This window comes from Phragmites australis, chromosome 14 (assembly GCF_958298935.1).
Source record: "Phragmites australis chromosome 14, lpPhrAust1.1, whole genome shotgun sequence".
Classification (NCBI taxonomy): Eukaryota; Viridiplantae; Streptophyta; class Magnoliopsida; order Poales; family Poaceae; genus Phragmites; species Phragmites australis.
Genome location: NC_084934.1, coordinates 5,786,525 through 5,808,984, shown reverse-complemented (window position 1 = coordinate 5,808,984; position 22,460 = coordinate 5,786,525). Strand labels below are relative to the sequence as shown.

Below are 22,460 nucleotides of genomic sequence, written 5' to 3'. Positions count from 1 at the left end.
CAGTGAGACGCATCCGCCGCCTCGTGCTCACAGCGGTGGCGACGGCGGCTGCCGACCCGTGCTCAGGAACTCAGCGCCCCTGGTCCTTCCCTTCTACGACGGCTGCGACGGCGCACGGCCGTGCGTCGCGCCCCTTTCAGCGGCATCTCTCATGGTGGCGGTGTGTGTCGTAGGCGATGGCGGCGGCCGGCTGCACAACGCACCGATCCGGCAGCCACCTGCCCAAGCGGCGGTGGCGTACCGCCCGAGCAGGCCATGACCCGGCGGCGATGTTTCCCCGACGACGGCCGCAACAGATCAGATGGAGTGGCGCAGACTCCATCAACGAAGACGATGTCCAACACCCGGCGCGCCCGCCGCCTCTGCCTCACGGCGGTTGCAGCAGCAGCGGCCATCGGCCTGCCGACCGACGGCATCGGCCTACCCGGTGGCGGCCCGCCTGCCCGACAGCGGCTCAGCGCGGCGTCGGCCTACCGAGCCGCGGCATCCAACCGGGCGGGCGGCGGCGCGGCGCGACAGGAAGCGCGCGGCGGCCCACGGATGCAGGCGCGAGGTGCACAGCGGCGCACGAGGCAGCCCTGTGGCAGATCTACGACGGCTAGCGGATGGCGGCTTGCAGTGGCGGATCTAGCCGGGCAAAGCAGCTAGGACGAACTTTAAGATGAGATTAAAGAAAGGTATCTTAATTAAGACAATAATTAAGTGAAGCGAACAAATCCCCAATAATTAAGCGAAGCTAACAAAATCCTTAATACCTTTGTATTCTATACGAGTAGTTGCAGGAGTGGCCGAGTGGGGATTACTGTTTCATTTTTTGCATCACGTCTATCACCAACTCCACTCTCCCTCGTACTTCGGGTATCCAAAGATGTTGGTTTGAAAAATCTCTTTATTATTGATGTCTTGATGATCTAATAATTGATATCCTACAAAGCACACAACACACGGTAAGAAATCTCTTCATTCATGATTCATTCATTGCACAATGCAAATTGCATAATTTGCACTTGCACAAAGCAAAGAGTTCTCAATTGCTCATCATCAGTACCTCAAATCCTGAATCTGAATGCCTCACACAGTCACACTCACAATTGGAATCAATCAACAATTGATGTCCTGAATCAATCAATCAATCAATAATTGCCTCACACAGTCACACACACACTCTAACACAGACAACTCAACTGGACAAGCAAAATCAGTTTGATAGCTAACCAGTTTAGTACCTTACCTCGAATGAATTTGTGGCTCGTGGCGGCAGCCAATGCCGGAGTGGCGGAGTGCCCTGTGCAGCAGTTCCACTTCACAATCCAAGTCAATTTATAGTCTATGACCAAAGCCTGAAAATGTTATGCAAATCATCAGGTGAGACATATAAATGAAAGAAAATAGGTGTTGATGCATATATCTTCAAACCTGTAACAGCTTAAAAGGTACTGAAACACGCAAGGGTGTCCCATTTAGCAGTTTTGGAGAACTGATATCAAAAGGCTTAAGCAATTCAGCTGGCTAGAAAAAGATTGCCAATATACTACTTCAAAATTGCATGTTGTTGGTTTCGGGGAAAAAATTACTGCATGCTATCCTAATGCTCCATTAATTCGAGATAATTTGCGGAAATGGACAAATGAGGCACCTTTCTGAGCGGGAGCAAGTTGAGAAGCCCCACGAAGCTAATGGCGAGGAGGAATCTGGTCATCCACCCGACGTCCCGACGTCGGGCTCCTTGTAGCTCCCCAGAGGTTGTGCCGCTGTGCGGCTGTGTGGGCCGGCCGAAGCCGATGGCGTTCTTAACAGTTGACTCCTTGCTCTTTGCCCGCAGGCCACCGCCTCCGGGAGCCCGGGAGTTACGGTTGGCAGGGGCTGATTGGAGTTGTGGTGAAGATTAGGAGTCTGATTTGGGGGAAACGAGAAAGGGCGAAGAAGAAGCAATCCAACTGGGCCGATTGAAATCCAACTGGGTCGCTGGGCCATGCGGATGGAAAGGTTCGGGTGTCTGCCTCACAGCCCAACTGCCCAAAGCCCCAAATGGGTCTTCTTCTTCCTCGGTTCCTCACAGCGACATAGCCTCACGCAGTCACGCCGCCGAAAATCAATGAATCCTCTGGAAATCCATGAGGGAGAGGGGGAGTCCGCCGCCGGGGAGCTCGGGCGGTCTCCCGGGCTCGCCCTAGTGGTGGATCCGCCCCTGGCGGCTTGGCACCATCGGCGCTCGGCGGGGATGCCGCTTTGCGCTCGACCGCAGAGGAGTTGGGGGAGGGGCGGGGTCAAACCGCTTCTGTGCAGCTGCGTCAGCGGCCGGGCCGGGCCGGGCCGGGCCATGCCATCGGGCCGTGCCTGGCCTATATCCCACGCGGGCCACGCTGCTCCAGGCGGGACGGGCGTTTCGACCTTTTCTTCCAAGAAAAAAACATGTGTTTTTCTTAGCTAAGAAGGCTTAGATATGTTGTTCAAGTGATATATCTTTACCTATACTTCTATTAATACACTAGTTACAGTAAAATCGAACTTCTATTAATACACTAGTTGCAGTAAAATCGAACGATAAATTGATTAAATATTCATTATATATAAATTTTTCCTATTTCTTCTTCTAAAAATATATTTAATCTTATATTAATTATCTACTGTATCTATATATCTAATATTTACTTGTATACCTTTTAAAAATATCTTTTTACGGATATTTGCACCAGACGGCCGGTGACCAACCTTAAGAACCTTCCAGAGGAGCACGTCCGGCTCCACCGGCCACCGCTCGTCGGCTCTCCTTCACGCGTATCCCGGCATTTTCCCCATTCACCTATAAATACCGCCCATCCACGCCACATAGGAGACACACAATATTGCAACCCAACCCCCGAAAGAAATCCAAATTGGAAATACATTCTCAATCCCACCGAGGAAGGAGAGGAGGGGAGAAGGAGAATGGCGGCCGAGGAGGGCCTGGTGATCGCGTGTCACAGCAAGGCGGAGTTCGACGCCCAGATGACTAAGGCCAAGGACGCCGGCAAGCTGGTGCGTGCGCCCGCCCCCTGATCCCCGTCCTCCTCTCTTCTCCCTCCCCGTAATCTTGGGCGCTGTGTAGGGGATTCTGGCGCTAGGTTTCCTTGACCCCTGTTGGTTTCTAGGATCGTAGCGCGGTGTTCCCCGTGCTCGAATCCGTCGAAATCGCATCCAGAGTGCATGCTTTTAGGCGATTAGCGCGTGGCGCGTGTGCTCGGGACAGATTTAGGGGCGGGATTCGGCGAGTCGCTGGTGATTTTGTCGAATAGGATTCGGATGGCGTTGGGGCTCAAGGCAGTATGAACAAAATTTTGGTAATTTTGTTTGGTATCTATCGCAGATTTAGGTGCCACATGCGTTTGGATCCCCGATCTGCAGCGTAGCACTATCGAGTATTTTTGTTTGTCTGTGACGGCTAAATTGTCCGATGGTTGTTGATGATTTGCTTGGAGCAGATGATTGATGATATTCTATCTATGTACAATTGGCTTTGACACGATTTGTTGGTGCAACCGGTAACCTTCAATGTAATCATAATTTCGCCAAAAGCTTGCGATCGATTTAATTTGGCGGTGTTACCATCTGATGCCATGAGTTTGTGACAAGTTAGCTATGCAGATGGTTGAAAGCGACTTTGAATTGACAATTAATCTCTTGGGTCATAAATAGTGTCATTTTGAATAAGACACAGTCTCAAATGCATAGTTTTGACCACTATGTTCTATTAGAATATATTTATAAAATCAATTTTGCAAGACAAATCTAACATGATTTTAAGGTTTCTAAACTAAATATTTTGAACGATATTGTTAGTCAAAGTTTTGAAAGTTTGACCGAACGTTTTACAAAATGATATATATTTTAAGGTTTCTAAACTAAAGGAATTCGCGCTCTTCATATACCCATATGGCTGGGTATTAATTTTCAGTGATCTACTTTTTATCTGTTTTGGTGAGAGATTGAAACAATTTTTAACAGGCATCCCTTGGAAAAACCTTCGAGTTCAAAACTTTGCAATTTTTCTTAAAAAGTTTTGGACGGATTTGTTGAAGCGATTTTCAACAGGTACCCTTTGGAAATGGGGTCCTTGAATATTCTCCAAGGATTCTGGTGCATTTTGAACAAATTATGTTGGAGTTTTATCAACAATTTTATTCGAAAAAGTGGGTAATCGAATTTATATTATTTAGGAAGTCTATCAAAAATGGGATGAAATTCAGGGGTTGTAGACCAGTCGTGACTTTTTCTCCCAATGATAACAACTTTATTTCCTGGTGCTTACACACAGGACAGGATGTTTTGGGAATTAACTGATATGCTTGATATGCTGTCTATTCAATCATGAAATAGGTGGTTCTTATTCTTTCTATTTCCTTTCGGCCCATGCCCTTGTTGTTGCTGTGATCTTTTGATAGTAGAACTGGCCCTTGTTGCTGCTATTATAATCCTACAGCCTGATGATGTGTTTTCTGAACTCTTTTGCCTGCAGGTGATCATTGACTTCACTGCTTCCTGGTGCGGTCCTTGCCGCTTCATCGCCCCGGTGTTTGTTGAATATGCCAAGAAGTTCCCTGGTGCTATCTTCCTGAAGGTTGACGTTGACGAGCTGAAGGTGAGCACAGCACCACCCAATTCTCCAAAACAAATACCATCCACCCTTGTGACGGTGGGCTAATATTCTATCCCTGTTCAACAGGAGGTTGCCGCATTCTATGCTATTGAGGCGATGCCGACCTTCCTCTTCATCAAGAATGGCGAGAAGGTTGACACCGTCGTCGGTGCCAGGAAGGAGGAGCTCCAGGCCAACATTACGAAGCACCTTGGCGCCGCGTCTGCCTAATCAGACAGCAACAACATCCACCAATAAGAGCCTGCGCATGGTTTGAATGTCGCTGAACTTCGCGTGGATTCAGCTCAGAGTTTCGTCGGCGTGGCACCGGATATTGTCCTAAATAACCTGATGTCGCTATAGGTGCTTGTGATTGTGAAGTTTGAATCTGAGTGTCTTTTGACTTTTCTGGTTGAATGTTATCCTGCGTCTTTGTTTATCTTTGCGACATTTTTTTTTAAGAGAGAGAGAGAGTCTTGCCGGGGCTCCCGCGTCGCTCGACTGGGTGACTCGGCGGTGACAAAATCTCGCGGCCCCACCATCCCGTCAGTTTTTTTTTATTCCTCACATCTAGAGAACAAGTTGTAGTATCTGAACGAACGCCGAACACAACGCATACTACACACATCAACACACCTCTAGAGCGCACGCTAAAACTAGAACCTATACCAACACACGTCTATCAGAGATTCACGAAGATTCCAGCTCCACTAGCGACGGGCACGTCGCCTCTTCTTATGGTCCATAGACGTCTGAGGATACCTGCAAATTTATTTTTGGAAATAAATCCCGGTGAGACACCCGAGGCCGTTGCCGCCACTGCTATCCGTCGGTGGTGGTGGAGGCCGGCGACATAGCCATAAGGCCTTCGTCGTGGCCGTTTTCTTCCCCTCCCTCTGTGTTTTCCCATTTGTTTCAGGTGCCGGCGGTTGGCGTCGTTGTCCTATTTCTTCGTGTGGGTCACTATTTTGTCCTCTCGATGTTCGGATCTACTCGCCCTGCGTCAGCGGGCTGGTTTCGGGTTTGCTCGCCCTGCAAGAGGACTGTCAGACCTAGTTGGGCGGTGGTCGGAGCTACATGTCCGGCTGGTCTTCCCTCGTGATCCCGCGCTCGACAGCTAGGATCTGCGTCGGCTGGGCAACGCGGTGTGAGATGCGCGGTGGGGCGGTGGTCTGAACGTGCTGCTCCGAGTTCGGCCGTGCATGGTCCTGTGCGCGTGTGGTCGGTTCCTCTGCTCGCAACGCACCGATCTGCGCGCGGGGATCTGCGCGGCCTCCGCACACATGGTTCTGCTCTTCGGCGCTTAGACCATCCTAACGATATTCTCTTCATTTCATTTTCTTTTTTATTTCTTTTCTCATTTCTCTTTATTTTTTCTTATCTTCAACAACTTTCCTTTGAAGGAATTCGTGAAGGAAAAGAAGAGAGAATCTCATCTTGAAGGGAATAGACTTAGGAATTCCTTCGTGACAGGAATCGTGAAGCGAAACCGTTGGAACGCTGAAGGGAACGAAAATCCCTTCGTGAAGGGATTTTGGATCCCGAGCCACCAACGTGATCTCTGTGATGGAGTTGCATGGTCGGCCGGCTTGCCCTTGGCAAACTCTGTCTCGTCATGCTCGGCGTCGCATCGTAGAGGCCCAGGGGCTAGTGCGTGGCCATGGCATGGATCGACGAGGTCTGGTCGTGTGAGTTTGCCGATGCCAGCGCGGTGACCGTTCGTGCGTAGCGTCGAGGACATTGCCCCCGCGACTATGTCCTTGCTACCCAGCTGAGGGGCTGCCTCTTCTCATCCTTATCATTCTGTTGTCGATGGTCGGAGATCTTTGCAGTGTGTGCTCACTATGTTTTCTCTCGACCATGGTATAGTTTGTGGTTCATCGTGTCGTTACTTCTATTCTTTTATCTCAAGCTTCTGTGTCATGGTGATCATCCGTGGTGTCTAGGCCATTTCTGTGCTTGAAGTGTCAATGTGTCTTTGGTTGAGGTATGGTGATGGTCAGTTTGGTGGCATTGGTGCTTCAATCCTCTTCTCACGGTGCTCTTCCTCGTCCGGGCCTCTCCAGCATCTTCAGGCTCCTCCCCTTGCCAAACTTGTCTTTCCCCAGGTCTGGCCCGTAGGAAGCTTTGCGGCTTGGCGACGACTCATTTGGACTGTGAGTTCTCGAGGGGCAGGCGACGTTGGTGCCATGTCTCTTGTGGCTTCCTTGTGATGTTTGTGTTTTTTTTTTTGACACAATTCGATCTTTATGGGTGCGGGAACATCGGGCGAAAGCCTTGTTCGGTGTCCTATCAAAGCCAGCATCGGTGACGCCTTCGGACACCGTCCCCTCCTTGAAGGTATTGTTGTGGTGTTTCCTATTTACTCCAAGAAGTTTTTCGGATGAAAACTCCGATGTTTCGTTTAGTCAAGTCAAATCAACATTGATGCGTAAAGCACATGACACCACTTGCAGTACTCACCTAGCAGGTAGCATCAAGGTTAGGGGTATGTTTGTTCAACTGTCATCACACAACAATTTCTTAGGCTGTTGTCTAGTTCATCGTTACAATCGTGGTTTGTCTTGTTTTCACCATATAACTCACGTGTTATATGCACTTTTTCTGCCTAACTTTACCGTACTTGTGGCGGTCTTTTTTTTTTAGATAATGGAATCAAAATCCCAGCCTTCTGCATGAATGCATCCGGCTCCAAAACTTATTACAAAGTGTTGCATTCAAGCAACTATATCACATATCGTGATCGAAGAGAAACTTAGACAAAAAAAAAGCTAACAAAACCTGGATAAAGAGAATTTATTAAGAACTAATTCTATTCCTAAACCTCCATCCATGGTTGGCAAATAGTTGCATCACCGTAGTCTCAAGAGTCCGCCATGCAAGACGAATCATCTCCTTGTCTTCATCACACTTTTCCAACAGCGCCCAGAACCGGAGCCAATATGTTCCTCTGTAAATTACCTGCATATAAGTATTACAAGGTGATTTATCAAAAACCACGTCATTCCTGCTAAGCCATAGAGCCCAACATAAAGCAGATGCCCCGGTTAACAATAACCTTTGTTCTTTTATTTCCCTTCCCGCTAACCATTCTCCAAAAAGATTATCAACACTGGAAGGTAAATTCAAGTTAAAGGCTATCTGAACCGCTCTCCAAATAAACTTAGCAAAATGACAATCGAAAAAAATGTGCTGAATGGTTTCATTGCTACTACAAAAGCAACAAGTTTTACATCCATTCCAGTTTCGTCTTGCTAAATTATCTTTGGTGAGAATAACCCCCTTCTTTAGATACCATAGAAAAATCTTTATTTTTAATGGAATTTTCATTTTCCACACCACCTTGTTCGCTTCTATATTCCCATTGTTTATAAGAGCCCTGTACATTGAATGAACTGAAAATTATCCATTATGATGTAAATTCCACCTAAAAACATCATGACTATCATTCAAATGGATATGCATGACTTGAGCCACCAGCTGATGCCAACGTGTTAAGTTGTTACCAACTAGTGATCGACGAAAAGAGATATTCAATGGAACATTACTAAACACCGTTGATATGGATGTATTCTTCCTATGAACAATGTTATAGAGCGAAGGGTATTGCTCTCTAAGGGTGAAATTTTCCATCCATTTATCTTCCCAAAAACGAATTTGGTTTCCATCATTAAGATGAAAAGTACCCAGATTTAGGAATTTCCTTTTAACATTCATTAATCCTGACCAAAATTGTGAGTCACCTGGCTTCTTTTTTTCCACGTGAGCAATTGTTTGGTGTCTTAGGTATTTATTCCTAAGAAGATCCTGTCATAAACCATCCTCATTTATTAACTTAAACAGCCATTTGCTAAGAAGACATTGATTTTGTAAGTCAATATTTTGTATACCTAGACCTCCTTGGTCCCTCGGTTGGCACATAATGCCCCATTTGACTAGCCTATACTTTTTCTTATGGACATCACTTTGCCAAAAAAAACCTTGATATAAAATATTCCAATTTTTGTAATATTCCTCTAGGGACCTAAAAAAAGAGAGCATAAACATTGCTAAACTAGTTAGCACAGAATTAATCAGGACTAGCCTACCTCCCACTAACATGTGCTTACTTTTCCAAGTACTCAGCTTTTTTTCAAATTTCTCTTCTATTATCCTCCAATCCTTGTTACATAGTTTTCTATGATGCATAGGAATGCCTAAATACCTAAAAGGATATGTACCAATACGACATCCAAAAAGTTCGGAATACTGTTCTTGACAATCATGTGCCGAACCATAGCAGAATAACTTGCTCTTGTGAAAGTTTATCTTGAGGCCGGATAATTGTTCAAAGGCACATAGCAAAAGATTCATATTTTTTGCTTGTTCTAGATTATGATCCATGAAGATGATCGTATCATCCGTATATTGTAAGATGAACAAACCACCATCCACTAAATGCGGAATGACCCCAGCAATTTGACCATTATTCTTAGCTCTTCTTATCAAGATGGCCAGCATATCCGCCACTATGTTAAACAGGATCAGAGATAAAGTATCGCCTTGTCTAAGACCTTTCTTTGTATGAAAATTTTGTCCTACTTGATCATTCACTTTTACTCCCACATTTCCGCCTTCCACAAAAGATTTTATCCATTCACACCAAATTTGTGAAAATCCTTTCATACGTAGAGCTTGTTGTAAGAAGTGCCACTTTACTTTATCATAGGCTTTCTCAAAATCGATTTTAAGTATAACTCCATTAATTTCTTTCGGTGCATCTCATGTATTACCTCATGTAATATGACTGTTCCTTCCATGATATTTCTACTTGGTAGGAACGATGTATGTGTTGGACTTATTACCTTTTGAGCTACCCCAGAGATTCTGTTCGTAGCTAACTTGGTAAAAATCTTAAAACTCACATTCAATAGACAAATAGGTCTATAATGTTGAATTTATTAGGCTTGCTTTAATTTAGGTATCAAAATTATAGTTCCAAAGTTGAGACTATGCAAAGGTAGTATTCCTTTCTTGAAATCTACAAATAATGCCATCAGATCGCTTTTTATCAAGTCCCAGAAGGCTTGATAAAATTATGCCAGAAAACCATCCGGTCCCAGAGCTTTATTATGTTCTATTTGAAAAATTACATATCTCACTTCATTCTCGTAGAAATCTGATGTTAATACTTCATTCACTTGTGGCGGTCTTTTGCTTTGCTACATTCTTTTGTGCGTGTGCCACACTTCATTGCGTAACCAAACATGCTCTAAGGTTTGGTTTTGTATTTTTCATGTTTAGCATGTACACATCTCTTATGATCAATTCATATATCTTATATTTCTGTAGGATTTCGTTTCAGAATATATGACATTTTTTTATTGGAGAATATATGACGTCGAGTATGTATGTTTTTGCATGTGTTCGAAAGGGCCTTAGGTTTAGCGACAAAATTGACCGAAACAAATATAACCCCTGACGGCCCCTGACAACAAAATGGGCAAAATGAGAGCCCGACAAGGTTTTGTGGCCCGCCAATATATACTTGCGCCTGAGGCTCACGCGTAGAAGATCCATCAACCACTGATGCCACGCAATGAGTCACGTGTGACTATCAGCCACACTCGATCAATGTTGGGTCAACGGGCAGAACCAGCAACGCAGCAAACCAGTGCCATGACGTCACACAAGAAATACTTCGTTGTTTAAAAATAATAGACGTATTTTTAAGTTTGGTCTTTAAAGATGAATTTTAATTAATATTTTTTTATAAAATATATTATTTGTAGTTACAAGCCTATATAATATAAAATTATTTTGAATTATAAATTTAGTTGTATAATTTTTATATACTAGTTATTTTTATAATTTAATTAAATATTAATCAAAGTATATAAAAATTGATTTTTTTAAAAATAAATATATCTATTATTTTTAAACGAATGGAGTAGGTACTTTTCGAGTAGTAGCTGTTGGATCATAGGGTCTGTCTGTATGCATGGGATTTCCTTGTTGGGGTTGTAAGAGTGGATGACCGAATTAACCACAAATCTTTTCAACAAAGTGTTGCATTTCAAATTTACCAATTTACAAATATATTTGTATATTTGTTAGGTGGCCAACGTACTAACCCCTTCAGTCTAAAATAAATATTGTTTTAGTTACGTGCTGTCAACTGTTTAAACTTTAGCTAGAAATTACTTTTTGTGTATTAAGTTTAGATACTTAAAAATGGCACGGGTAGATTTATCTCAAAAAATACTTTCATAATAGTATATTTTTGTTATATTTTATCAATACATTATAAAAAAAGTGGTAGTCAAAGTTATATTTTAAGGATCGTATCGATACCTAAAATAACACTTATTTTAGATCGGAGGAAGTATAATACAAACAACCACTTAGGATTAGAGCTCGATCTAGATGTTTAAATTGGGTCAGTAGATGTTAATAAAGTTTTTGATAGGTGTTATGTGAGTATATATATGATGATATGTACTGATATTTTTTTTAAAAAAAAATGTTAACAAAGTCTTCGTCAAGATGCCAACACACAGTAAACATAGTATTCGTCATTACAAATATGGTGTGGCCTACGAGTTGTCGGGAATTTCCTTTTCGATCCAACATGTTGCAAAATAGAATAGATGAGTGAGATCGTGCGATGGGGCACCAAAAGCAATATAGAAATCAGTTTTGTCCTTTTCTTCCAGGAAAAAAAACGTGTGCTTTCTTAGCCAAGAAGGCTTGGATATGTTGTTACTGGAAGAGATGTATGTCTTCAACACAAAGAAAAACCTTGCTGGTCTAAAATTGGTTTATGAAAAACCTAAAATTTGTGGATAATACTACTCTATTTTTCTAGGCCAGTACTAATATATTCACACTAGTTGGAATGCACCTACATTGTTCTCTTATCCTAGTGGTGGCTGGAAAAGCGTCCAAATTCCCTGGAATCGTCACTTTTCTTGGGCCTCTCATTTCACAACAAATGTACGGCACCAATGGATGCTTCCAAAGATTCCAACCTATCCCTTGCCAAAAAAAAAAAAAAAAAAAAAAATGAACACACCAATTCACAAAGTGACCATTTCCAAATCCCCTTGCCCCACGTTTGGAGCACCTTATTCGATGTCGTTACTTGGTCCGTTACTCCGTTTATTCTACTCTCCTATCTCCGTCCCTGCACAAAATTGTGGAATTGAAATACATGAGATTTTACAAAGTTGGCCCAATGAGGTAGATTATAAACTAACTGGGCAGCAGCCTTGGTGCAAATAAAATATTTGAACAAGTTGTGAGAGCAATCCATTTTGATTTTTGAGAGAAGTGATGAGTTCCTATAGCTAAAAACCTAAAATTTCAGCGATGGTGCTGTTCCCTTTAGAAGTGATTTATAATTTTGATTTGTATTCAAGGGAACCAACATAGAACTATACACATGACATGTTTGTAGCAAACGACTACTCTCTTGTTTCATTATGTTTGTCCATAACTTTGGTAGTATATGTTAGATAATATTTGTCCATTCACTTATGATAACATTTGCTCTCTTATTTTTTCAGAGATTTTAAATAAGAAGTGTGGGTTTTAGAGGAAAAAATCAATGCATGTAGAGCAATTAAGCTAGGTTTACATGTTCCAAGGGGTGGACACACAATTTAGGGATTTATTGCACTTTTTGTGTTGATTTTGAATTTACTTGTCTGTGCGCCAGGATGAACGTGGACAAATATAACAAAACAGACCTTTTGCATTGAATTTGAATTTTCTTATCTGCGCACAATGATGGGCGTGAACAAATATAGCGGAGAGGAGTAGATTATTTGACCTTCTTATTTGTGTTTTGCATTATGGCTTCTCGAGATTGACATCAGCTTTCAAATACTCCTATTTGTGTTTTGCACCAGACGGCCGTCGACCAACCTTGCAGAACCTTCCAGAGGAGCACGTCCGGCTCCACCGGCCACCGCTCGTCGACGAGCGCGATGGCATGCACACGTATCCCGGCATCTTCCCCATTCGCCTATAAATACCACCGCCCATCGACGCCACGGAGATGGCACGAGGCACAATCTTGCACCCCAACTCCCGCAAGAAATCATAATGGGAAATATATTCTGCCCACCATCGAAGGAGAAGAAAGGAGAAGGAAGAATGGAGGCCGATGAGGGCTTGGTGGTCGCGAGGATAAAAGAAGGAAGAATGGCGGCCGAGGAGGGCTTGGTGATCGCATGCCACAGCAAGGCGGAGTTTGACGCCCAGATGACTAAGGCCAAGGATGCCGGCAAGCTGGTGCGTGCTCCCGCCCCCCTGATCTCCCGTCTCCTTCTCCTTCTCCTTCTCTTCTCTCTCCCCGTAATAATCTTGGGCGCTGTGTAGCGGATTCCTGGCTATCTATCGCAGATTTCGTTTCTCAGGGGTTGTGCGTGTAGGTGCCACATGCGTTTGGATCCCCGATCTGCAGCGTAGCACTATCGAGTATTTTTGTTTGTCTGTGACGGCTAAATTGTCCGACGGTTGTTGATGATTTGCTTGGAGCAGATGATTGATGATCTTCTATCTATGTACAATTGGCTTTGGCACGATTTGTTGGTGCAACCGGTAACCTTCAGTGTAATCTTAACTTAGACAAAAGCTTGCTATTCCGCAAAGAGGCGGCTTTGCTCGGGATTCAAACCCGCGTTGCATCCAGCACGCGCGCCGCTCTTAGCCAGCTGACCTACGACCGCTTTAATGCCTTGTGAGAGGCATGGTTTTGCATTTTCACTCATCCTGAATTCTGCTTCCGTTTGATAGTTAGCAGTCATGAGTTCAGAGTCGGCTCGTAGAGAAGCTATAGTTCTAATTTGTTAAAAGCGAACTCACGGATTCCTATTTATGTTAGCCTTCACTTTGTCACCGAAGGTCCTCGCGCCACCCTCCTTCGGTCTTAGGGCTTTGCTGCACTCTTTAAGCTTCAGGCTTCGTCGATCCTCTTTGGCCTTCGAGCTTCGCCTCTAAGCTTTGTTCTTTGGGCTCTCGAGCCTAACTCCTACATAACATAAAGTGAATTATCTTTGTCTTGATGTTAATCTCTCTATTTTGGTTATAGGGATTTGACTATTGTGATCGAAGTTAACGAATAGGAGCTCACACGACACCATTCCCTCAATAGGTTTATAGGGGGCTTTCGAAGAACGTTGCATATACGGGTGCAACCAGTGTGGCTGGCCATCATGAAGGGTTTTATTCCTCTGTGGCATAGTTAGCTTGCCTTCACATGCTCATTTATACTATATACTATGTGGCTAGGAATCGGCGAGCTCCTAGGCCATCACGCCACTGTAGCTCTTGTAGTGCATCTCTGACAGGCGGGCTTCGGTCTTGGCGCTAGCTCCCGTGACACATGAAAACCAGAGAACTCCAGCGTCTTCTCTCCTCGAACTCCAGTCACCGGCACAAAAATTCTAGCATCCTCGCTTCGTTCACCTCCTCCTCACCCCTGGTTGTTAGTGCCCTACATCCCTGCCCTTCGTGATCCACCAGATCGAGCACCACCGCTTCCTCCACCATTGCATCGTCGTCACCTATGGAGGCTGAGCCAGCCCCGGGGAGAGCCGTCGCCGCCCAAATCCATGCCGCCACCACCGGATTCGAGATGCTGCCTCCTGGATCCGCCACCATCATCGTCATCACCCTCATCTCACACCACCACAACCACATGATGAGGCCCGACCCTTCCTACGCAAGCGCCTCCGCCTCCCTCTCGTGTCGCCCTGCCTGGACTGGGCCCCCATTGCGTCGCCGGCGCCTGTGGATGCTGAGCCAACTCTAATTAGAGTTGTCATTGCCCAGATCCATGCCACCGCCACCATATTCGAGCCGCTACCACCTGGAACCACCGCCATCATTGTCATCGCTCTCATATTGCACCGTTGTAGCCATGAGGTGAGTCCTGGCGCGCGCGGAGCTTGAGACCTTCCACAGCACAGGCCCCAAAGCTTGAGCTCTTTGCATGCCCCCGCTGGCCCTACACCTCCTTCGCGTCTTCAACATGAACGTGGTTGGGTTTGTCCGCGAACGGGAAGGCATTCGAGGGCGAGTAATGGACGGGCACCAAGGTGAACAAATGGAGGTGGGAGGAGGAGACTGAGGTGTGACTCAGGGAGCTCGAGCGGAGGAGGCTGGGACTGTCGGCCAATGGCATGCTCCAGAAGGTCAAGCTTAGCTTGGTAAGCTTACAAAACTTGGGATGATATCATTGCTAGTTAGTTTTATACAAGAGAGTAGTGCGTGCTGCTTTAAGCCCGCATGGTGTGGCAAGATAAGGCTTCGCATGGTGATGGGACAACAGCAAAATGTCGGAAGACTAGGGAGTATGTGCGTGGCGCTCATTTGCTCTTATTTACCTGCTATGCACTTTCGGCGCTCGAGTCTTGGGATGGGCTAACAGATGTTTTACTCCTCGCATGTGCTTGGCTTGATCGCGTTGATTTATTTGCATTGCATATGCGTATATGTTGCAAGCAGGGTGAAGCATTTGCATTTGAATGTGTGAGCATTGCATGAGTTTTTTGGAATATTTATTCTCCATATGCATATATTGTATGAGCACTTTGGAATATTTACCTTCCGCATATGTTGTATAAGCGCTCCAGAATATTTACTTTCCGCGTGCACACGTTGCATGAGTTCTTAGGAATGTTTATTCTCCGTGTTCATACATTGCATAGGCATTTTGGAATGTTTATTCTTCGTGTGCATACATTGCATAGGCGTTTTGGAACGTTTATTCTCCTCATATATACATTACATAATCATTTGGAATATTTACTCTCATCACTCGCATACGTTGCATGAGCATTTCAGAATATTTGTCGTTCGAATGCACATGCCATAGGAGTGCTACTGAAGTATTTACTTCTTGCATGCATGCATGACATAAGCGCGTTCAAGTATTAATGAGCTAAAGTATTTACTTTTTGCACACATGTATGGCATGAGAACGCCACCTCGAATACCGGACGAGTTGAAGGACCTCGGAGGGCTAATATCTAATGACTCGCCCATAACAAAAGAGAGTAGCAGTCTAAGAGCTCCCCTAGGGCTGATGTCCAAGACTTGCCCATATTAACAGAGGGTTGATACCCATGTATAGGGTTGACTCCTTCGGAAAGCTAGCTGGACCTAAGGGCTCTAAAGAGCTGATGTCTAAGGACTCGTCCATAGTAAAACAGAGGGTTGATACCTACGTATGGGGTCAACTCCGAAAAGCCAGCCAAACCTAAGGGCTCCCAAGGGCTAATATCTAAGGACTCTCCCATAATAAAACGAAGGGTCAATACTCATGTATGGAGTCGACTCCTCTGAAAAGCCGACCGGACCTAAGGGCTCCGAAGAGCTAATGTCTAAGGAATTGCCTACAATAAAACGGAGGGTCGATACCCACGTCTGGGGTCGACCCCTCCAGAAAGCCAGTCAGACCTAAGAGCTCCGAAAGGCTGATGTCTAAAGACTCACTCATAATAAAACAGAGGGTCAATACCCACGTATGAGGTTGACTCTTCTGGAAAGCCAGCTGGATCTAAGGGCTCTGAAGGGTTAATGTCTAAGGACTCACCCATAATAAAATAGAGGGTTGATACCCATGTCTGGGGTTGACTCCTCCGAAAAACTGATCAAACATAAGGGCTCTGAAGGGCTAATGTCTAAGGACTCACACATAATAAAATGGAGGGTTGATATCCATGTATGGGGTCGACTCCTCCGAAAAGCTAACCAGACTTAAGGGTTTCGAAGGGTTGATATCTAAGTTCTCACCCATAATAAAATGGAGGGTTGATACCCACGTATGGGTCGACTCCTCCTGAAAGTTGGCCGGACCTAAGGGCCCCAAAAGGCTGATGTCTAAGGACCCGTCCATAATAAACGGAGGGTCGATACCCACATATGACGTCGACTCCTCTGGAAAGCCGACCGAGCCTAAGGGCTCTAAAGGGCTGGTGTCTAAGGATTCACCCATATTCAAGGAGGGTTGCCGCTCATGTATGGGCTCAACTCCTCCTAAAGCCTCCAGAGCCTAAGGGATCCAAAGGATAGAAGTCCAAGAACTCGCCTAGGTTAACGAAGGACCATTGCCCAAATATGGGCTTGACACCTCAGCAGGTCAAGTGAGCCTCAGAGTCCCGAAGGGCCAGTATCACAGGACTCACCCATACTAGCGGAGGGTCACTATCCAAAGTACGGAGCCCATACCTCAAAAGTCATTCGAACCTAGGGGTCCTGAAGGGCGTCTACCTTAATGACCTCGAATATCTGGGACTTGAGGAACCACCTCGCATAAAAGCTAAACTTAGCAAAAAATAGAGGCCATAAAGGCTAGCACCACGATGGTGGATAGCACATAACTAATTGTGGTAAAAAAGGACTTCGTGACAAGATGTCTCCTTTGAGTAGTGCAATCGAGCAAAACATCCCTTCATAACTAGATGTCTTGCTTTGACGAAGGCTAGCACCTTGCCAGCACTTAGTATATAACTAACTGTGGTGAAGGGTCCTCGCGCATGGATCTCTCGCTTTGAGCAAAGTAATCAAGCGAGATAATATATATAGCAAGTTGCCAGTACTTTATTGAACAAAGTAATGGTAAAAAACACAAATTATAAGGAAGGCGGAGGTCTGTTTGTGGAACCCAAAGGGTCTCTTGCAAACATCTCCCTATAATGGTGGCTTTGCACCAATTAAAATGGGAATACATGCCTAGCATCGAAAAGGTTTTGAGATATGCTTCCTTGTCAAACCAGTTTTCAGAGAGAAGGGACTCAGAGGATGAGGCCTCCACAAATACAACATCCATAGTATCTTCAAATTCCTCAGTAGGTTCCTCCTCCAGGACTAGGAGCCGTCGAAGTCATAGGCCTTCGCTCCCTTCATGACTTCAGCACATAGCTATCGAAGTTCTCCCAGAACTCACGAGCCTCAATATTATAAGCATCTTGAATAGCCTTATGCTTATAGGCATAGCCTTCAAAATCCCCATCAGGATATCAGCACAGAAGCCTTCGTTTGGTTGCACCAAGCATATAAAGACCATTACAGTTCATCGCTACCGGGAATACATCCAGTGATGACCTCTTCGTCCCAGGACTCAAAGACATAGTCTTTTCTTGCACTTCACCACCGAGGACGGGCCAAAGCCTAAGGGCTCCCTATAGTGAAGATTCTGGGTGTGCCTTCATCGACTTTGGCTTTGAGTGTGCCTTTGTCAACTTCATGGCATAGGGGGGAGTGCTTCGCCGACTTCAGCTTCGAGCGTGCCTTCATCAACTTCGGTGCACCTAGGATAGTGCTTTGATGGGATCAATTCACTCACCTTAGTCAAGTATCACCAAAGCTGCTGAGCAGTGGACAACTCTATGACTTCATCTTCGATGGCTTTGATGCCGCTAGAGTGTGCCGAAGGGAGTACGTTTCCCTTGGCTTCGACTGTGTCAGGCTTCGCTGCCACAGGAGTACATCGAAGGGTTTTGTCATCTAGATCAACTTTGCTAGGCCTCACCAACTCTTGAGTATGCCAGAGGGAGTATGAGTCCCTCTGCTTCATCGTCAACTTCGACTGTGCCAAGCTTCATGGCCACCAAAGTATGCCGGAGGGAGCATGACTCCTTTGACTTCATCGACCTTGTCTTCATCCAGCTTTGTCAACCTCGGAGCACAACTCCCTCACTTCTGGGCACCCCCATTGGCTATGACCTTTCAGCCCACCACACCGTTAACACCTTGGGCTTCAAGCAGTTGTGTGGCCATAGCCCTGCCAATCTGTGAGACTTCGTCCACACTTTCATGGGTGTGCGAGGCAAGGCTTAGTGAATGCAATGCTTTTAGCTTAAATTTTGTCCCTTAGTTCAACCCTGTCGAGTATCACCACTACGGTTCGAGTTTGGCCTCGACGAAGGCTTTGGCCCAACTTCGACAAAGGTTTTGGCTCAATTTTGACGTTTGATGAAAGCTTCAACTCAACTTCGGCTTCAGATTCATTGACGACCCCCAACTCTGCCAAACTTCGTTGGCATAGGAATATGCTAGAGGGAGTGCAGCTCCACTGGGTTGACGGACTCAGTCGATGACTCCCTCAGCTACGCCGGTCAACGATGTCTTTAGCTATGCAGGCAACTTTGGACTTTGGATCTGGCCTCTTGTCTCATCACATCCTTAACACTTCAGACTTCGGGTGGCTTCATGACTGCATCCCTGCTGGAACACTTATCTCAATTGACTCCAGCGTGCCTAAGAGCATGATTCGTCGACCTTGGCTCTAGGCACCTTCGTCGACTTCAACGTGCCTGAAGGAATGCTTTGTCGTTCTCGCCCCCATCATGCTTTTGTCAGCTTCAGCCACACCGTGCCCCCTTTGGCACTTCAACATACCCAAGGGGGTGCTTCATTGACATGGGCTCCTATCACGCCTTTGTCGATTCCAGGGCACCTGAGGCATGAGAAGTGTGCGGCTTGTTCTCTAACAACTTTGGCTTCACATCGTCACTTCAAAAGCACCCCTGAGGGAGTACGTCTCCCTTGACTTCGTTGACTTCAACTTCACCAGTTTTTATCACTACCAAAGCGTATCATAGGAAGTACGAGTTCGTCGGCTTCATCATCGCAACTAGAGCACGCCTGAGGGAGTACAACTCCCTCATCTCTGATGACCTCGACCACATCATGCTTCCATAAACATTGAGGGAGGTGCTCAGTATGTTCTATAACACTAGTTAAAGAGGGAGTTAGAGGTAATACTGGGTTTAGTGACCAACGCTATAGCATGTTCTGAATTTAACTATTGCTGTTAAATAATAGCCTTCTACGGGTGTGCAACTCCTTCGGTGTTGCTGGGTGCCACAACCGTCCTCTTCCTATGCCTTCGTCGAGACTCACTACCAGGAGTCGACTTCAGTTTGACCTCCATTTCGTTGACGCCTTCAGATCGACCTCCATTTCGTCAAAGGCTTTGACTCAATTTCAACTTCGACGAAGGCTTCAGCCCTACTTCAACGAAGGCTTCAACTCTACTTTGACCTAGATGAACACTTGAGCTCTGCTTCAAAAGCTTCGGCTTTGCACCAACCTCGATAAAAGCTTCAGCTCAGCATCATCCGCACTGAAATTCACCAATATTGGAGTAGGCCTAAGAGAGTACATCTTCGGGACTCATCGTTGTAGTTCTCCTTTGACTATGCTAAGCTTCATCGACAAGGCAGTATGCACTCAGCTGCGCTGAGCGCCGCTGCCACTCTTTGTCTCCAACTTCATCAAGTCTCATCGCCACAACTCTCCTTAGACTTTGTCAAGGGTTTCTCCTCACCTTCTACAATGACACGCTTTGTTAAGTATTCTTGAAGACGCCAAGTACACACGAGGGTGCAACACCTTCAACTCCGGTGAGCTTCACCAAACACTTTTCGGGGCTCCGTCAACTTTGACTCTCTTGGCTTGGTTGACGTCGACTCCGCTTGGCTTTGTCATGAATAGAGCATGCCAGAGGAAGTGCGGCTCTTTCGGTTTTGTTGACTTCGACTCCGCTCAGCTCCTTCAACTACTTTAGCAAATTCAAATTTGACTATGTAGGTGGCTTCGAATTCTCTAGGCCTCGCTGACTAGGGAGTACACCGGATCGACTTCGACTCCGCTTGGCTCTTTTGACTACTTTAGCGAATTTGACTTTGACTATGTTGGTGGTTTTGACTTCTCTAGGCCTCATCGACTCGGTAGTACGCGGGAGGGAGTCCAATTCCCACGGCTTTGGTGGGTTCCATCACCGCAGACTCTACCAGGCTATGGGACTCAGCTGACGACTCCTTTGGCTATGTCAGTGACTTTGACCTTGGCTACACTATACCTCGTCAACACGGATGTGGGCCTGAGGGAATGCAACTCCATCGGCTACATTGTCTTTGGTTCCATGCCTTCGGCCTCGTAGCAGCCATAAGACTTCGAGCGATGCGGCTCCTTCGATTTAATTAAACTTTGGCCTCCTGCACACTCTTTACTCCATGCCTCTTTTTCCCACTGGGTTTTTGGGCTAGAGTTTTTAATAAGGCGTATCAATGTCATGGGTTGTTAGAGTAGATGCTTCTATTTCTGAGAGGCTAAGGGCCATCCTTAGTTGTAGCTACATGCCCCTCATGCTTAGGAGCTTACGATTGAGGGAGTACTGTTAGGGGATAGCCCAAATAGCTTGGAAATTGGCCCATATAAAGAATCAACACAATCCATGTAATGGCATCTGTTGTAAATCTCGCATCGCACTAATGGTAGAAGGGGGATTTACCCCCTTTCCATTCATATATATAAGATCCCAAGGGGGTCATAAGCTCCAAGCTCATTTCAGCAACACTCCATTCTCTCTCTTGTTGGAAAGTTTTTTCCTAACACTATTGTTAGTTAAAGTTTTTAAAGTTTAACCAAACCTTTTAGAGGGAATACTATTTATGTTTTGGACAAGTGGAAGTACTATGTAAATCACCTGATTTTTTGAGGGAGTATTCATGATAAAAACTCGGCTTGTTTAGCAAGTCGTCAAGAATGGGATGAAATTCAGGGGCTGTAGAACAACCGTGACCTTTTCTCCCAATGAAAGCAACTTTATTTCCTGGTGCGTACACGCAGGACAGATGTCTTGGGAATTAACTGATATGCTGTCTATTCAATCATGAAATAGGTGGTTCTTATTCGTTCTATTTCCTTATGGCCCATGTACTTGTTGCCGTGATCTTTTGATAGTAGAACTGGTCCTTGTTGCTGCTATTATAATCCTACAACCTGATGGTGTGTTCTCTGAACTCTTTTGCCGGCAGGTGATCATTGACTTCGCTGCTTCCTGGTGCGGTCCTTGCCACTCCATCGCCCCGGTGTTTGTTGAATATGCCAAGAAGTTCCCCAGTGCTGTCTTCCTGAAGGTTGACGTTGACGAGCTGAAGGTGAGCACAGCACCACCCAATTCTCCAAAACAAATACCAGCCAGCCTTGTGACGGTGGACTAATATTCTATCCCTGATCAACAGGAGGTTGCCGTATTCTATGCTATTGAGGCGATGCCGACCTTCCTCTTCATCAAGAATGGCGAGAAGGTTGACACCATCGTCGGTGCCAGGAAGGAGGAGCTCCAGGCCACTATCACGAAGCACCTTGGCGCCGCGTCCGCCTAATCAGACAGCAACAGTAGACATCAATAAGAGCCCACGCCTGGTTAGGCTGTCGCTGAACTTCGCGTGGATTCAGCTTAGAGTTTCGTCGGCGTGACACCGGACGTTGTCCTAAATAACCTGATGTCACTATAGGAGCTTGTGATTGTGAAGTTTGAATCTGAATGTCTTTTACTTCTCTGTTTGAATGTTTGTATTCCTGCGTCTTTGTTTATCTTTGCAACACTTTTTTTAAGAGAGGTGCCAGGGCTCCCGTGTCGCTCGACTAGGTGAGTCGGCGGTGACAAAATCTCGTGGCCCCACCACCCCGTCACACAGCCTGGTGTGGCTGGTGGCGGTTGGCGAAGAAGTGGCCTCCCACCTCGTTTTACTGTTTGTTTTCAAGTGGTGGCAGCCGGCGTGATGTCACCTATTTCTATGTATGGGCGACCATTTTGTATTCTTAGTGTCCAGATCTACTAGCCCTGTGCTGGTGACCGGTTTTTCGTAGTGTCATCTTGTCCTCACTCATGGACGGTCATATCTAGTTGGGCGGTGGATGGATCTGTTCGTCTGGTCGGTCTTCCCGTATGATCTCGCGCTTGATGGCTCAGATCTGCACCAGCTAGGCAATGCAGTGTGAGATGAGCGGCGGGGTGGTAGCTTGGACTGCTGCTCCGAGTTTGGCCATACACGGTCCTATA

General features: G+C 45.7%; 2 protein-coding genes across 2 annotated transcripts; both read left to right on the top strand.

Moving 5' to 3' along the window:
* The first annotated feature begins 2,818 nt into the window (after nucleotides 1-2,818).
* LOC133891412 (thioredoxin H-type-like) lies at nucleotides 2,819-5,037 on the top strand. The gene is made up of 3 exons (XM_062332127.1): nucleotides 2,819-3,018; nucleotides 4,496-4,618; nucleotides 4,703-5,037. Exons 1-3 carry the CDS (start codon nucleotides 2,929-2,931, stop codon nucleotides 4,844-4,846), a joined length of 357 nt encoding a protein of 118 aa, XP_062188111.1. The 5' UTR covers nucleotides 2,819-2,928; the 3' UTR covers nucleotides 4,847-5,037.
* A 7,606-nt stretch (nucleotides 5,038-12,643) lies between these two features.
* LOC133890875 (thioredoxin H-type-like) lies at nucleotides 12,644-21,989 on the top strand. The gene is made up of 3 exons (XM_062331494.1): nucleotides 12,644-12,892; nucleotides 21,430-21,552; nucleotides 21,637-21,989. Exons 1-3 carry the CDS (start codon nucleotides 12,704-12,706, stop codon nucleotides 21,778-21,780), a joined length of 456 nt encoding a protein of 151 aa, XP_062187478.1. The 5' UTR covers nucleotides 12,644-12,703; the 3' UTR covers nucleotides 21,781-21,989.
* The last annotated feature ends 471 nt before the right edge of the window (nucleotides 21,990-22,460 follow it).